The sequence below is a fragment of the Lepidochelys kempii genome, chromosome 1, assembly GCF_965140265.1.
Source record: "Lepidochelys kempii isolate rLepKem1 chromosome 1, rLepKem1.hap2, whole genome shotgun sequence".
In the NCBI taxonomy this organism is placed as follows: Eukaryota; Metazoa; Chordata; order Testudines; family Cheloniidae; genus Lepidochelys; species Lepidochelys kempii.
The window spans coordinates 9,449,044-9,466,068 of NC_133256.1; the positions used below are offsets into that span (position 1 = coordinate 9,449,044).

At 43.5% G+C, this 17,025-nt stretch overlaps 1 protein-coding gene across 3 annotated transcripts in view; it reads left to right on the forward strand.

Annotated features, from left to right (window-relative positions):
- The window catches only part of SLCO2B1 (solute carrier organic anion transporter family member 2B1), a 109,974-nt gene that overhangs the window by 72,187 nt on the left and 20,762 nt on the right, over positions 1-17,025 (forward strand). For all 3 annotated transcript variants that reach the window (XM_073333933.1, XM_073333923.1, XM_073333943.1), the window contains 3 exons: positions 4,259-4,423; positions 7,566-7,758; positions 8,582-8,741. In XM_073333933.1, the coding sequence (XP_073190034.1) occupies positions 4,259-4,423; positions 7,566-7,758; positions 8,582-8,741 (518 nt within the window). The remainder of the gene's footprint in view (positions 1-4,258; positions 4,424-7,565; positions 7,759-8,581; positions 8,742-17,025) is intronic.

A 17,025-nucleotide genomic window follows, 5' to 3' on the forward strand; every position in this document is an offset into this window, starting at 1 on the left:
CAGATTTAGCTTCCAATAGGTCATTTCCATCTCCACTGTCTATGGTTCTACTGAGGGATGTTCAGCATCTGTCCCTGGGACAGTTCGGTGGGCAGTATTGTGCCCAGGAGATGAAGGGTAGTATGGGGTACAGAGATGAGCAGATATGGGAGGTATTAGCTGCCACATAGAAAATGACAGAGCGGCCAGCCGGAGAGTCCCAGCCAGGAGGAAGCAGTTCTCTGACAGGAGAGGCTCATTAAACTCCTGTGGGGCAGCACTAGCTATATCTGTGCCTGGCACTGTGCACTTAGTGCATGCACCAGGCAGACAGTGCTGAGACAGGGGGAAGGGAGCTGAGAACAGACACACTCAGTGCATAGCAAAGGCACCTGGGCACTGAGACCAAAGGAGGGGAGGTGAGACCATCCATTATGATGAATAAAGCATTTCACACCTCTCAGACATATAATTCAGGCTTCATTCCTCACCAGGGGGAGTTCTCATTCAGTTGGGACCACCCCACTGAGATGAATGGGTCACTTCATATCCACCTCGCCTGCTGCCAATGGGTGTGCAGAATCCTTGTCCCATGCACTAGGCTCAGTTGTTAGGTAGGGGCTCTGGAGCTCAACTCTCATCTCTTTCTTTGCCTACAGCTGGTACATGCACTCCTCACAGCTCTATCATCCTTCCAAAGGCCCCTCCAAATCTACCAGGGTTTTAGAGTGGCCAGGAGAAGGTAGGAGCTGGTAGCTGAGCGAAGAGGTGTGCCCAGAAAGTACCTTTGTAGCCACCCATGAGTGCTCCTTAATGATGCCCACCTCACCACTTTCTCGATAGGGCAGAGATAAGCCCACAAGCCCCTAACGTGTGCCCTTCCAGAATGTAGAGTTCCCTCACACTGAAACCTCTGAAAACCAGGAAATAGGGGGAAAGTACACAACACCCCCACCCCACAACCTTAACTCTGACCTCTTTGAGTGACGCCCCAGCCTGCCCCTGACAAATACTGCAGCACTCTAACCTCCCATATAATACTGAACAAGGCAGGGACAGCGTACATGAGTGCGATAGGAAAAACTATTACACCTTGTCTTCATTAAGGCGAACATTTCATTTCGTCAGGCTTAGGATATGTCTACGCTGCAATAAAAAAACCCATGGCTGGCCTGCGCCAGCTGACTCAGACTCACGGAGTTTGGGCTAAGGGGCTGTTTAACTGCAGTGTAGATGTTCGGGCTTGGGCTGAAGCCCAGATTCTAGGACCCTGAGAGGTGGGAGGGTCCCAGAGCTCAGGCTGAACATCTACACTGCAATTAAACAGGCCTGTAGCCTGACCCCCCAAGAGCGCTAGTCAGCCATCACGTGTCTAACTGCGGTGTAGACATACCCATAGTGACCAGGAGTTAGCTACCCCTGGCCTACAATTGACCACTGTGCCTTCTCTGCATCCCAGAGTTGTGAGATGTTACTAGTACAAATCCTCACGGCAAGGATAAACCACTGTGGTCCTCTGCTTGGATGACTTACATAACTCAGTGCAGAAATGAGGGATCCCTGATCCCTAGAGGGCAGATGCACCTCACCACATCTGACAGGGTCAGCGCTGGCAATCGGTTGCGATTTAGTCCCAGTACCATTTAACACCTAACTCCTAACACCGCGAAGGGCAGCTTTAGTGCTTGCAGAGTCATCCCTTTTTTAAGGCCAGGAGGGACCACTGTGGTCATCTAGTCTGATTTCCTGTATAACACAGGCCGCAAAACTTCCCTGAATTAACTCCTATCTGAACTAGAGCATAGCTTTTAGGAGAAAAATTCCAATCTTGATTTAAAAGAATTGCCAGCGGTGAAGAAAAATGCTGGCAAATGATGGGTCACAACACAGAATGTGGCATAGTCATTGTCTCTGCTTATTGAGGGGCCGCCCACACTGACCCACATTTAAAGTTTATTTCGAGTGGCTCCAGGGATCAGAGTTAAGATTATAGCGTGAGGTAAAAAGTCTGTTATGCATAACATTTTGGATTCTGTGATATTATGGTGATAGAATGTGTCTAGCCAAATGGCTTTAGATCCCAGACACACGCCGACTCAGGATGTTCGACCACCGCTTGCCCTCATTTTGGAAAAGGTGCTAGGCATTTTCCCATCATTTGTGAGTTGCTCAGACTTCCTGAATTCATGGCACACATTTGTTGCGACCCTTGGCATTATTCTCACACACTAAATTCCACATCTGGGAAAACAATTTAGTGTTGGTCTGGAAAGGATCTTCAGCTATGTTTTATTTAGTTGACACAAAGATATACAGAGCGTTGCAAGGAACTTTACTATTTATAGGATGGTAGAGGCATGACTGGGACAAGAGGTTCCTACTGAGTAGGAAAGACGACTTTCACACTGCTGGACTGAACAGAATGGGAACAGAACTGGAAATTGCAGTGCTCCCGATGGTGGGTGTTATCCATTTTTTCCGATTCCTCGTTCGAGGGGATTGTTTGTTCTGGTGCCTGGGCTATGCAGGTGAAACTGGTTTCTCCTCTGCATTGCAGAGCAAGGAAGGAGTGCAGCCCCTAGGGCGTTCTTCTTAGTTTTTCTTGTCTGTAATCAAAAATGTATTTTTTTATGATCAAAAGAAAAGGATGCCGGAATTGCAGCAGCAGTGAACGAGGAAATAAACCTTTTACAACTTCACAGCTGCTTTCTGAGTTCCTTATAACAGAGGCCTTGCAGGAAGCACAAGGAAAGGAAATGCACAGGCAAATGACAAAACAACACTGGGCTGTGTGAGATACATACTATACAAGGAACCATATCCTGAGGCATTTTCTCTCTTTCTACTCATTTCTTCTCTATGAGAACTCCCATTCACTGCAGAGTGAGCTCACCCAAGTAAGAACTCAATACAAATGAAATAAGAACCTCAGACTTTGGCCCCTAGATTTTAAGGGAAAGAGACTCCGGTTCCCATTCTGATCTCACTCACAGCAAGTTCACAGTAAATCCACTGAAGCCATTGGAGCTCTGCATTTGCAGTGGTTCAGCTGAGATCATGAACTGGCCTTTGGTCATTCCTTTGATTCATTAGGCACCAGGAAAATCTAATGTGCTATATAAGTAACAAATAACAATCCATACATATGAGCTAGTGGTGAGAACAGGGCCCTGGGAGCCCAGACTCCTAGGTGCTTCTCCTGACTCTCTCACTGTCTTACCAGGTGACCCTGGGCAAACCACAGACAAGATTGTGACTGGCAGCTGCATGGGTTCCCTTCCCTGTACCCAGCACAAGATCCTGATGTATTCACAGTCCCTGCACTCCATACTACTCCCCACATCTGCCTTCCTAAGGGCACAATACACTCAAAAAGGGGGAAGATCAGGCTTGTGCCTTCCCACTCCATGGAGCAGGCCATGCACATCATGGCAAGGTGGAGGCTACATCACCCTAGAAGATGGTTCCACCTCCAAATATACACACCCACCTGTAAAGCAGGAAGCTCAGGGAGGGGGCTGCACCACAATGCAGTGTTGCATGGAAATGGCACAGTCTTGCCCTTAACCTCGCTGTGCCAGTTTCTCCAGCCACACAGAGAGGAAAATGATACTTAACCACCTTTTGTAACGCACTTGGAGATCCTGGGGTGAACACGGCTACAAAAGTGCATTACATCCAGTGTGTTCACATAATGAAAGACCCTATTGCAATCCACGCATATAAGGGGACACAGTAGGGGTGCTTTAAGAACCTTAACTCTGAATGTCCTGACTCACACATTTAAAAACTTGATGTTGCATTAACTCAGGTCTTTTATAGTTGATATGTGTGTGCATGTTTAGAACTGTAGTAAATACCATTTGAAGGTCTTAATGTGTGTGTGTTTCAGCAGCTGATAAATATGAAAAGGTGTTATCAGTTAATCAAGTCTATTCAATAGATATGGAGATGCTCCTTGCTGCCCCCCTTTTCCAATTTCCGCCATAGCTGTTAAAGATTTATTAGCACGGTAGTTGGCTCAATAGTTTTGTGTATGTGTGCTGGCTGACCTGGAACCAATGCTGTGTCACTTAACTAATTTCCAGTATCTGTTTCACACACCTCCTCGCTAGTTGTCTCTCTTATATTATTACTACTTTTATCACTGTATTATATAATTCTGAGTATTATAATGGTAGCGGGATGCATGCTAACCTGCCAGGAGATGGAACTTCCCTTTTGCAGCCAGCTCTGTATATAAATATGTTTTTGTTACTAATTCTCCTTTTCATTTCAGTCTTTCCTCTGATTTTGTTGAGAAATCTCCGGCATCCAGTCTATCTGCTGGTGGTTTTGGCCCAAGTCAATCTGTCTGCCATGGTTGCCGGTTTAGCAACATTCATGGGCAAATTCCTGGAGAGGCAGTTCTCCCTCACTGCATCATTTGCCAATATGATCATAGGTAAGTACTACCTGTTACTACTGTAGACATTCCAGCTCTTAGTGAACATGCTAGGGAACACTGAAGCCCTTGTTTCCTGATAGGCTACCCCAAACTCAATGGAATTTTACATAGGAGACAGCAAAACTCAAACAAAACCCAGTTTACATGACAGCAACCAGATACATACGGTCTGATCTGCTCAGAAGCGAGGTAAGGCTGGAGATGGGTGAGGCTCATTTACAAAGTAGCTCAGGAACAGGTCTACAAAAGTATATTCAGCATTCCCTGAAACTGACTGAAGAGCATACAGTTTTGCAGAGGGAGTTTTTCTAGTAGTTATCTCACAGGAATTGGACTCTTGAATTCTGCTCCTTTCTCTTCCATTGAGCTAGTTACGTGACTCTGGGCAAGCCACATAAGGTGTTTGTGCCTCAGTGTTCCCTTTGATAAATAGATATATGGTTCACCTATCTATTTAAATGCTATAACTCTCTTTCTGTTTACTGCACCTTTAACTCTCTCATGTGGACTCAGGCCAATGCAATCTCCCTCTCTCAGATATATTCTCAGATGCAAACATTGGCTGCGGGGAGGGATGGATATTCTGTGTCCTCTTAAACTAAAATAAAAATCATTAGGAATAAAAGTTATTATTATATTATTTATTTGTATGATGATAGTGGCTAGGAGCACCAGTCAAGGACCAGCACCCCATTGTGTTACGTGCTGTCCAAACACAGAACAAAAAGGTGGTCCCATCTGTTTGCTCTTCGTGTGTGGAGAAATCAAAGTAAGATGATATCAGAGTTCAGGGCAACTGCAACTGTATTCCCACTCCATGGTTTAGCAAGGGCACCCGCTCTCAGGCTTTCAGCTCCCCAGCCATGGCCTCTTTTGTGCAGAGACACACATCTCACTCCCTCCTAACTAGCGTATTTCCAGGCTGTACAGTTCTTTGCTTACACTGTGAATTCCCCAGCAAGTCAGACCGCCTGAGCAGGCCTCCTTTGCTTTTCTCCTCAGAAGCTATAAACAGCATAATTTCACATGGTTTTAAGTTACTACACAGCCCTTTCTAAGCAAGCACATTTATTCTTAAGGTGAAAGCATTACAGAGAAAACATATTACAAACAATAAAGAACCTACACTCATTCTAATAAGCTTATCAGAGATCACCACCATCATCTCCACAAAGGCTCTGGTTGGTGTCAGTCCTTCCAACCCTTCCCTAAGGATTGGGGCCCTTCCTTTAGACAGAAGGTGCTGTCCATTTGCTGGATCAGAAGGAAGGCCCTGACTCATTTTAGACTCAGGCTCTTTATCCAAAAGTCCTTTCTTTGTCAATTGGTTCTCTAGAAAATCCAGTTTGAACCAGTATATGCGAGCCTCTCCAGGGGATGGTACCTCTTGGGAGGTATTACAACCTGAGTGAATTGCTTAATCACTCTCCACTGTTTTTAATTCCTGGAGGGTAGTGAAAGAAATCAGAAGTGTATTCCACACCCTATGGTCCACCCAGCAAAGGCCTGATTATCTTTGACTTAAGATGTGATAAAAGGAACTCAACTGTGGATGGTGTTTGAGCACAGATGTCAGGGAAGAGTGTTAAATATTAAGGGCCTAGTTCCCCAGGAAGGAAGTGTGACTGAGAAGTAACTAAAATATTTTAAGAGCTCTGAGATGTCTTCATGTCACCAGGGCCTGATTAAATGCATCCTAGAATACTCAAGGAGCTGACAGAGAAGATATCTCAGTCATTAGCAATTATCTTTGAAAAGTCATGGAAGACAGGAGAGATTCCAGAGGACTGGAAAAGGGCAAATATAGTGCCCATCTATGAAAAGGGAAATAAGAACAACCCGGGGAATTACAGACCAGTCAGCTTAATTTCTGTACCTGGAAAGATAATGGAGCAAGTAATTAAGTAATCAATTTGCAAATATCTATAAGATAATAGGGTGATAAGTAACAGTCAGCATGGATTTGCCAAGAACAAGTCATGTCACACCATCCTGATATCTTTCTTTGACAGGGTAACAAGCCTTGTGGATGGGGGGAAGCGGTAGACATGGTATATCTTGACTTTAGTAAAGCTTTTGATACTGTCTTGCATGACCTTCTCAAAAACAAAACTAGGGAAATGCAACCTAGATGGAGCTACTATAAGGCGGATACATAACTGGTTGGAAAACTGTTCCCAGTCATGCTGAGCTTGAGCTGATGGCTAGTCACCCACGGGGAGATGTCAGAGAGACAAGGGAAATTTTAGTTTGGACAGAAGGAGATGGGTCTGGAGTAGAGAGTTAGATATTTTAGAGAGTAAACACCAGAACTGAAATGGTAATCTGGTAAGGATCTCAATCATGCTATATACAGAGGTCAGACCAGATCCCTACTTTTATGCAATTATCCCCTGCTGATACATCTAAGGATCATGTTTGCTCTCTTAGCCACTGCTTCACTCTGGGAACTCATATTCAATTGGTTATCCACCATGACTGCTAAGTCCTTTTCTCAGCCACTGCTTTCTAAAGTACAGTCTCCCACTTTGATGTATGATCTTAATTTAGTTGTACTAAAATGGATGTTGTTCAGGTGAGCCCAAATTATCATGTGATCCAAATGGCTTTGTAAAACTGACATGTCCTTTTCATTATTTATCACTCCACCAATTTGGGTGTCATCTGCAAACTTTCCCAGCTATGATTGTATGGTCTCTTCCATTGATAAACATATCAAATAGCACAGAACCAAGAACAGAGCTTGCTGGTAGAAATTCCCCCCACTGGATGATGATTTCCCATTCCCTCCTACAGGAGACAGTGAGCCTCATGGGGAGAGCCCTGGGTTGGGCCACAGGAGACATGGGTTCTATTCTTGGCTCTGCCATTGGTCTGTGGGGTAACCTTGGGCAAGTGACTTCACTTAGATTCTCCCTCTGTAAAATGGAGACATGATGCTTACTTCCTTTGTAAAGTGCTTTGAGATCTACTGATGCTCTAACATGAAAAAACAGGGAATTATTTTTTGCAATTACATTTTGAGATCTAACAGTTACCATTTAATCCATTTACGATGTTCTGCATTGACTGGAAGGTGTTGAAATATTGCCGCGGATATTTGGATCTCAACTCTCTTGCTCTTGTTTCTGTTCCCAAGGTTCTGTGAACATCCCTGGGGCAATGGTTGGAATAGTGGCAGGTGGAGCCATCATGAAAAAGTTCCAAATGACCCTGAAACAGTGTGGCATCATGTGTGTCATCGGCATGCTCCTCTGTGTGACCTTTGCCTTTCCCCTCCTCTTCCTGGGCTGCCCTACACAGAAAGTTGCTGGCCTTAACTACAGACAGAGGTACCACTCGTAAATATAGACCATAAGGTTGGCCCTCGGACACATTTTCATTGGCTGACTGATTGATTTATCAACTGTCCCTTTCCACGTGCACTGCACAAAGTTTACACAGGCATTAAACCAAAAAAAATCCATGAAAAGGTCACAAACCCCACAAGTTTAATTAACTTTATCACAAATAATTCAAAATCAAAAATTCGTACTGGAAAATGCTTGACTCATCATTCACTGGTTGATAATTTACGAAGATGTTAACATGGAGAGAATATTTTTGAAATAATGGCCACCTCTCTACATGCTGAAATGCAGGCAGACCCTTACCCTCTATTAAGAAAAAGAGACCCCTGGTAGGAGGCGAGTTTTGACTACTCAGTGTGTGGACTGTAGTTTAGAGCAGAAGGAACCTGCTCACACACAGTGATACTAAAGAAGAAACTATTAATTCTGAATTGGGAATTTTTTACTTTTACATATTCCTGATGTGGTACCATTAGTTCTCATGAGCTGCTAAGTTCCACTTGCATGGGGTGGTAGTAGCAGGAGAAATATATGGCACGAATATAAGTGGCTGCATGCTTTGTTCATGGCCAGACTTTCAAACTTTTGAGAGGTTTTTTTTTTAGAGGTACAGGAATTAATCTATGGAAATTATATTTTCTGTGGGTTTGGCAGAGTCCACAAATTCACACTTTCAGTGTTAAGCAAGCAAGCTCTTGTTCTCTAATATCTACATATATATGGTATACTACATAAACCCACAATGTATATATTAATATACTCTGAAACCTATATTAATATAGTCATATCTTTCCTTCTACTGTAGCTCTGGTGTTGGACAACACTCTTTTGAATGTAACAGTAAATGCAACTGCCTCGATAAGGCCTATAACCCTATATGTGGGGCTGATGGGATTGAATACATCTCTCCATGTTTTGCTGGCTGTGAAGTTGTAAACTCTGATGTGGTTGAAAATAAAGTTCTGGTGAGTAAAGTTTTTTTTCTTCGCTCAGCACTAAAGCCCTGACTTCGCATTGGTAATGAGTCAGAGTCCAAGGCAAAGATCAATGCTGATAATTCAGTGATACTGTTTAGATCCTCTGTGTAGCAAGAAAATCTTTGGCCAGATCTACACTAAGAGGTTAGGTCAACCCAGCTCTCCCTGAGCAGCATAGTTAAGTGCCCTGGTGTAGACAGTGCTAAGTGGATGGAAAAAATCTTTTATTATCCAGCTACCATCTCTCAGAGAGCTACCACCCCTTTCCCGTCACTGTAGTGAGTGTCTGCAGAGGTGCAGCAGCAGCGGTGCGGTTGTGTTGTTGTAGTGGTTTAAGTGTAGACATAGCCTCCATCTTTACTGTGAATTGGACTCTCCCATGCCTCTTAGATGCCTTCTCTTTGCATCACTGCTGAAAGTCGTGCTGACAGAGGACAAATGGAAAGTCCCAGGAAACTCTTGGCAGAGCTATATCCTCTTAAGCACTCTCCAGTGTTTTGCTGAAATTTGTAGGCCAATGCCTTGTTCGGGGCAATACTTCTGCAAGTATAGCATTCAAAATGACAGCGAACAATGAGTTTTCAGAAAGATCAGGCAAGCAAAGTATGTTTCCCACTTCTACTGCTTTTAATCAGCTCAGGTTTTGCTATTGGGGCCTTTATTTAATCTTTAATATAGTCTATGCTTTTCAAAGGCACCCGCTGGTTTTTGGCAGTCACAGTGCCAGGGTTTGCTGTGCTCACCTCACAAGTCGTCCCTTCAAAGGGCCCTTTTCATAATTGTGTTTTCTTGTAGTGTAACTACACTATGGGATGGCCATAAATAGAGATAGAGGGCTTTGGTAATGCAGTGGGGACCACGGTGTACAAGCTAGGGATGCGCTCATATCATAATGGGGTTAGTGCCCAGAGGTGGATAGGTTTGGTAATGGTGTCAGCAGTGGCTGAAAGTTGTTACCATCTGATGGCTGAGCAGTGGCTCATGAGAAGTGAGTTGTTGTTATTATTATTATGTATTTGTATAATTGTAGCACGTAGGAGTTCCAGTCAACTAACAAAATCATCCAAAGCACAGGACTTGGTGGTGATGGGGGACTTCAACTACCCAGACATCTGTTGGGGAAATAACACAGCAGGGCACAGATTATCCAACAAGTTCTTGGAATGTATTGGAGACAAGTTTTTATTTCAGAAGCTGGAGAAAGCTACTAGGGGAGAGGCTGTTCTAGGTTTGATTTTGTTCTAGATTCGATTTTGACAAAGAGGGAGGAGCTGGTTGAGAATTTGAAAGTGGAAGGCAGCTTGGGTGAAAGTGATCATGAAATGGTAGATTTCATGATTCTAAGGAATGTAGGAGGGAGAACAGCAAATAAAGACAATGGATTTCAAGAAGGCAAACTTTAGCAAACTCATGGAGATAGTAGGTAAGACCCCATGGGAAGCAAGTCAAAAACAATTGAAGACAGTTGGCAGTTTTTCAAAGAGACATTATTAAGGTCACAAGAGCAAACTATCCCACTGCATTGGAAAGATAGGAATTATGGCAAGAGACCACCCTGGCTTAACCAGGAGATCTTCAATGATCTAAAAATCAAAAAAGAGTCCTACAAAAAGTGAAAACTAAGTCAAAATAAAAAAGATGAATGTAAACAAATAACGCAAGTATGTAGGGACAAAATTAGAAGGGCCAAGGCACAAAATGAGATCAAGCAAGCTAGAGACATAAAGAAAACAAGAAAACATTTTACAAATACATTAGAAGCAAGAGGAAGTCCAAAGACAGGATAGGACTGTTACTCAATGGAGGATGGGGGGGAAACAATAACAGAAAATGTGGAAATGGCAGAGGTGCTTAATGACTTCTTTTTTTCGGTTTTCACCAAGAAGGTTGGTGGTGATTGGACATCTAACATAGTGAATGACAGTGAAAATGAGGTAGGATCAGAGGCTAAAATAGGGAAAGAACAAGTTAAAAATTACTTAGACAAGTTAGATGTCTTCATGTCACCAGGGCCTGATGAAATGCATCCTAGAATACTCAAGGAGATGACTGAGGAGATATCTGAGTCATTAGCGATTATCTTTGAAAAGTCATGGAAGATGGGAGAGATTCCAGAGGACTGGAAAAGGGCAAATACAGTGCCAATCTATAAAAAGGGAAATAAGAACAACCCAGGGAATTACAGACCAGTCAGCTTAATTTCTGTACCTGGAAAGATAATGGAGCAAGTAATTAAGTAATCAATTTGCAAATATCTATAAGATAATACGGTGATAAGTAACAGTCAGCATGGACTTGCCAAGAACAAATCATGTCAAACCAACCTGTTATCTTTCTTTGACAGGGTAACAAGCCTTGTAGATAGGGGGGAAGCGGTAGACATGGTATATCTTGACTTTAGTAAAGCTTTTGATACTGTCTTGCATGTCCTTCTCAAAAACAAAACTAGGGAAATGCAACCTAGATGGAGCTACTATAAGGTGGATGCATAACTGGTTGGAAAACCGTTCCCAGGCAGTAGTTATCAGTGGTTCACAATCATGCTGGAAGGGCATAATGAGTGGGGTCCCACAGGGATCAGTTCTGGGTCCGGTTCTACTCAATATCTTCATCAATTATTTAGATAATGGCATAGAGAGTACACTTATAAAGTTTGTGGATGATACCAAGCTGGGAGGGATTGCAAGTGCTTTGGAGGATAGGATTATAATTCAAAATGATCTGGACAAACTGGAGAAATGGTCTGAAGTAAATAGGATGAAATTCAATAAGGACAAATGCAAAGTACTCCACTTAGGAAGGAACAATCAGTTGCACACATACAAAATGGGAAATTACTGCCTAGGAAGGAGTACTGTGGAAAGAGATCTAGGGGTCAGAGTGGACCACAAGATAAATATGAGTCAACAGTGTAACACTGTTGCAAAAAAAAAGCAAACATCATTCTGGGATGTATTAGTAGGAATGTTGTAAGCAAGACACGAGAAGTAATTCTTCCACTCTACTCCAGTTCTGAGTGCCACATTTCAGGAAAGAAGTGGGGAAATTGGAGAAAGTCCAAAGAAGAGCAAGAAAAATTATTAAAGGTCTAGAAATAATGACATATGAGGGAAGATTGAAAAAGTTGGGTTTGGTTAGTATGGAAAAAAGAAGAGGGGACATGATAACAGTTTTCAAGTAAATAAAAGGCTGTTACAAGGAGGAGGGAGAATTGTTCTTCCTAACCTCTGAGAACAGGACAAGAAGCAATGGGCTTAATTTGCAGCAAGGGCAGTTTATATTGGACATTAGGAAAAACTTCCTAACGGTCAGAGTGGTTAAGCACTGGCATAAATTGCTTCGGGAGATTGTGGAATCTTAATCACTGGAGATTTTTGAGAGCATGTTAGACAAACACCTGTCAGGGATGGTCTAGATAATACTTAGTCTTGCCATGAGTGCAGGGCACTGGACTAGATGACCTCTAGGTCCCTTCCAGTCCTACGATTCTAGCTATTTATTTGTATAATGGTAGCACCTAGGAGTTCCAGTCGTGGATTGGGACCCCATTGTGTTGGTGGTAACAATCCAGTTCTTAAGTGGAGAAATTGGACATTATTACATAATGGTTGGCGCGTCTCGTGGCTGTCTCAGCAAAGAAGCCAGAGATTCAATGGGATGGCAACTGAGCTCGCCAGGCCAAGACAAAGGCAGTCTGGCTGAGGAGGCCTGCGTTGCTGCCGCCTGTACCATACCCCTCTATGGATAACTAGAGGAATTCAGTCTAGCAATTTTCTCCAGCACTAACGGCTTGATCCAATTCTCAGAGGGCTCACTGGGAGCTGGTTAAGATCCTAGATTCACTTCATTCTTAATTCGCACCAAGTTTTTTTACTGGCATGTTTTTGGAGCAGCAGTGGAAAGTGTTGCTTAGCACTACAATGATATGACCATTGGTAAAAATCTAGAAACATACAAAACATCCATGGGATAGCAAGGTGGTGAGTGGTTTGGTTTTTTTAGAGTGATGACGAACTGAGCCAACAAGCCAAAATAATAGTTAAACAGGCTTTCTCTCAGTGACCTTTGGCAGCTGCAGAACCTGATTCTCACCCATTAGTTCTTTGATAGTCAGGATTACCCTATTCACTGTTCAAAGCCTGAAATCAGTGACTTATTGACTGGAGTGGACTGCACTGACCAGAAAATTACAGGTTTCAGATTATAAAAATTACAAAATATAAAATTTTCTCACATAATCTGCTCACAGATTAAACTTCCTCCTTTCTCTAGCCCAAGATGACCAAGATAACTGTAATCCATGGCATTTAACACCCAGTGTTACCTACCAACAATACCGTCACCCTTCTGCAGAGCTATAGTAGATGTTGGGGTCTTACCAGTCAGTTTCCCATTAGAGGAGAAATCAGTGTCATGGAGTCTGGGTATTTCCTTAGTGTAACTTGTTTTATTTACACTGTGTATACCAGTTTTTGAACAAATAATAATACAAATAAACTATCGTAATCATTGTAAACCAAACCAAATACATACATAATGTAAGACATTACGAGTCCATTTTAAAGAAGTAGCATTCCCCCTCCTCCTACCACAGTGTACACACGCAGAGGATAGGGACTGAATTTACACCCTTTTTGAAGGTGTTCCTCTCAACAAATAAATGTCCTGCCAGAGCATACTCCTGAATATGGTTGGTTTTAGGTTTGTGCTTTGCAGGAACACTGTGTCCTGCCCCAAGCTTCCTCCGCCCCTGAAAGCCTTCAAATACTTTTACGTTCTGGGTTGGTGCTCATAAGATGCACCCATGTATTATTTGTATTACAGTAGAATCCAGATGCCCCAAACACCATGAGGGCCCCATTTTACTGGTGCTGTACAAACACATGAGCAAACACGAGCTATTAAAACCAGCAATAGCACTTCCTGCAGCACTTGGTGGTGGGGAGGGGGAGGGAGAGTTAAGGCTCCGTCCAACCGTGGACATATCTTGACCCAGTGTAGCTTGGGAGATCTTAAGTACTTCAGGGCATGGATTGTCTCTTACTGTGTGTTTGTCTAGTCCCCAGCACTATACCAACACATAGTAAAATGGGCATTATAAGTAACCATGACAATGAGATGAGTGCAGACAATGCCATGGCTACTAAAACTGAACTATGCTCCTTACGTGCCTATTAAAGAGTTACTCACCCAGCTTTCCACAGAACAACTTCAGTCTCTTTTTGGTTTGGATTCACCATAGTCCCTGCCAGAATCTCCTGTTTCCTGAAGATTAAAACTAACTCCCATCTGTCACACCGCACGTGGTCTTGCTGCTCGTTAACCTAGATAACAGAGTTTGTTGCACGGCAGCCACCCAAGACACAAAGTCATCTAGATAAAAGCTCAGATAAAGCCGAACTTTACTCTTCCCACATCCCAGCAGTATAGCGTAGTTATTGGGGACTCTCTTCTGGGGACTGTATTCCTTCATTCTGCTTTTTTTCCTACTGTAAGATAAAAGCTTTCGCAGGCTGAAAGCATATGTTTTGCCACTTGTGTATGAAAGCAAACTCAACTTGCATCAGGGCTTCTCAAACTTTGCCCAAAGTGAAGGCTGCACTGACCTATTGCCAACAGCCTGAGGACCACCACCCATTCTCCTCACATGGAGCAGATTACATTCTTATTTTTCACACAGGGGTGCGGGCTGCAGGAAATACCGGCCCGACCTTCCCAGCATCACCTATGGATTGTGAATTGTTGGCTATTTATAACATAAGTATATAACCATGCCCAGTAACAGTAGGGTAAACTATTAAGAGAGTTACAGAGACCAGAGTTAGTCTGAAGAAACCAGTGTGGTGTGTGCCTGGGAACGGGTGATGATAATGGTAGCACTGATACTCCTTGGTATCTAAAGGACTCCCTGTGCTGGAGCTGGTGTGAGGTGTATGGAAACACTTCCATTCAGGACTCTGAGGCACAGCATAGAATTCACTGCCCAGGAGGCTGGGGGCGTTCGAGTGGCGTTAAGCCATCTTTGCACTCTCCCAATCATGAGCTGCCCCAGGGCCTGTGGAGGCCCGCAGCAGAACTTTGGCAGCCCTGGGGGCCAGCTGAAGTTAGAGTAGCCTCCTGGAGCTGCCCTATAGGGTGCAGCACTGCCTGGAGTTTCCCTGTTCAAACATACATCTCCTGCCCCCAGACCTGCTCTGAGCATGCCTTCTACATCAAAGCTTGTGAGGGGGTCCTCAGAAGGTAGCCTTATGGCTGTCTTCTGCAGTCAGTCCTGCACTGAAGGAATTCTCCTCCAGCTCAATGTGGGACTTTTAGGACATCTTATGTCATTCTGGCCCTTCTGTGTGATGTATGAGGATGGGAGGGAAGATGGGGCTCTAACCCCTTGAGTAGTGGTTTGGTGGTGTGTACTAATAAGGACCTGTATGAGAGACCTCCCAATACTGTCCACATGTAACTTAATCATGTCCCCAGAGCTGAGATATTAGTGTGCCAACTTCCACTGTACCCCCACATTCACATACTAGATAAACAATCTGAACCTGACAGGGGCAAGAAAGATGTGTTTCCTCCTCTGAGAGAAAAAGCAACAAAACGTTGAATACCAACAAGTCCCAGCTAGCAAAAGGAGGAACACACAACATGCACAGGTTGATGTGACCTATTTTCTCATTTGAGAACTCAATTGCCAGATATTACCACTGAGTAATATTATTTGACATCCAGAGATGAAAGGATTTGCGGTTGGCTGCCCGCCAGAGCAGGAGCCTGGCTGCTACTCACTCCCACAACCCGCAGAGCAGGTTTCAGAGGTTTGGTGAAATTCTTTTTCGAGTCATGACTGTGAAACACACGCTATGGTAGCAGGATTTTCTAAACCAGGGTTTATGTAATCTGAAAAGGCTCCCAAAGGCAGCTCTGTGCTGTGTTAAAACACCTATGTGTACAAATTGGGTAGCATACGTATTTCACAGCTACTCTCTGTTGGAAGGATTCAGACCTGCTCAGATATCTGTGGCTGTATTGCCTTTTAGTAGTTAGAGGCTTTGAAATGAATCTGTGGTCACCCACTGCCGTGAAGTCACAACCGAATGAAAGGAAAGGAGCATGGTCTTGTGTCAAGGTTCCTCCCCCACTCTGAACTCTAGGGTACAGATGTGGGGACCTGCATGAAAAACCTCCTAAGCTTATCTTTACCAGCTTAGGTCAAAACTTCCCCAAGGTACAAAATATTACACCCGTTATCCTTGGACTGGCCGCTACCACCACCAAACTAATACTGGTTACTGGAGAAGAGCTGTTTGGACGCGTCCTTCCCCCCAAAATACTTCCCAAAACCTTGCACCCCACTTCCTGGACAAGGTTTGGTAAAAAGCCTCACCAATTTGCCTAGGTGACTACAGACCCAGACCCTTGGATCTTAAGAACAATGAACAATTCTCCCAACACTTGCACCCCCCCTTTCCTGGGAAATGTTGGATAAAAAGCCTCACCAATTTGCATAGGTGACCACAGACCCAAACCCTTGGATCTGAGAACAATGAAAAAGCATTCAGTTTTTTACAAGAAGACTTTTAATAAAAAATAGAAGTAAATAGAAATAAAGAAATCCCCCCTGTAAAATCAGGATGGTAGATATCTTACAGGGTAATTAGATTCAAAAACATAGAGAACCCCTCTAGGCAAAACCTTAAGTTACAAAAAAGATACACAGACAGAAATAGTTATTCTATTCCGCACAATTCTTTTCTCAGCCATTTAAAGAAATCATAATCTAACACATACCTAGCTAGATTACTTACTAAAAGTTCTAAGGCTCCATTCCCGGTCTATCCCTGGCAGAAACCAGCATACAGACAGACCCAGACCCTTTGTTTCTCTCCCTCCTCCCAGCTTTTGAAAGTATCTTGTCTCCTCATTGGTCATTTTGGTCAGGTGCCAGCGAGGTTACCTTTAGCTTCTTAACCCTTTACAGGTGAGAGGAGCTTTCCCCTGGCCAGGAGGGATTTCAAAGGGGTTTACCCTTCCCTTTATATTTATGACACGCCCCCCAAATCTCAGCTAGGGTGAAACACTGGCTGGGATTTCTTCCTGGAGCTCTAGGAAAAACAGAGTTAAGACACATGCATCTCTAAATATACTACCAAGTACATAAAGACTAACAATATTTTCCACATCTCAAGGACGATTTTAACCAGTTGATTCTGGGAAACTTTCACGGGAGAGTGCATCAGCCACTTTGTTAGAAGCTCCTGAGATGTGTTGGATGTCG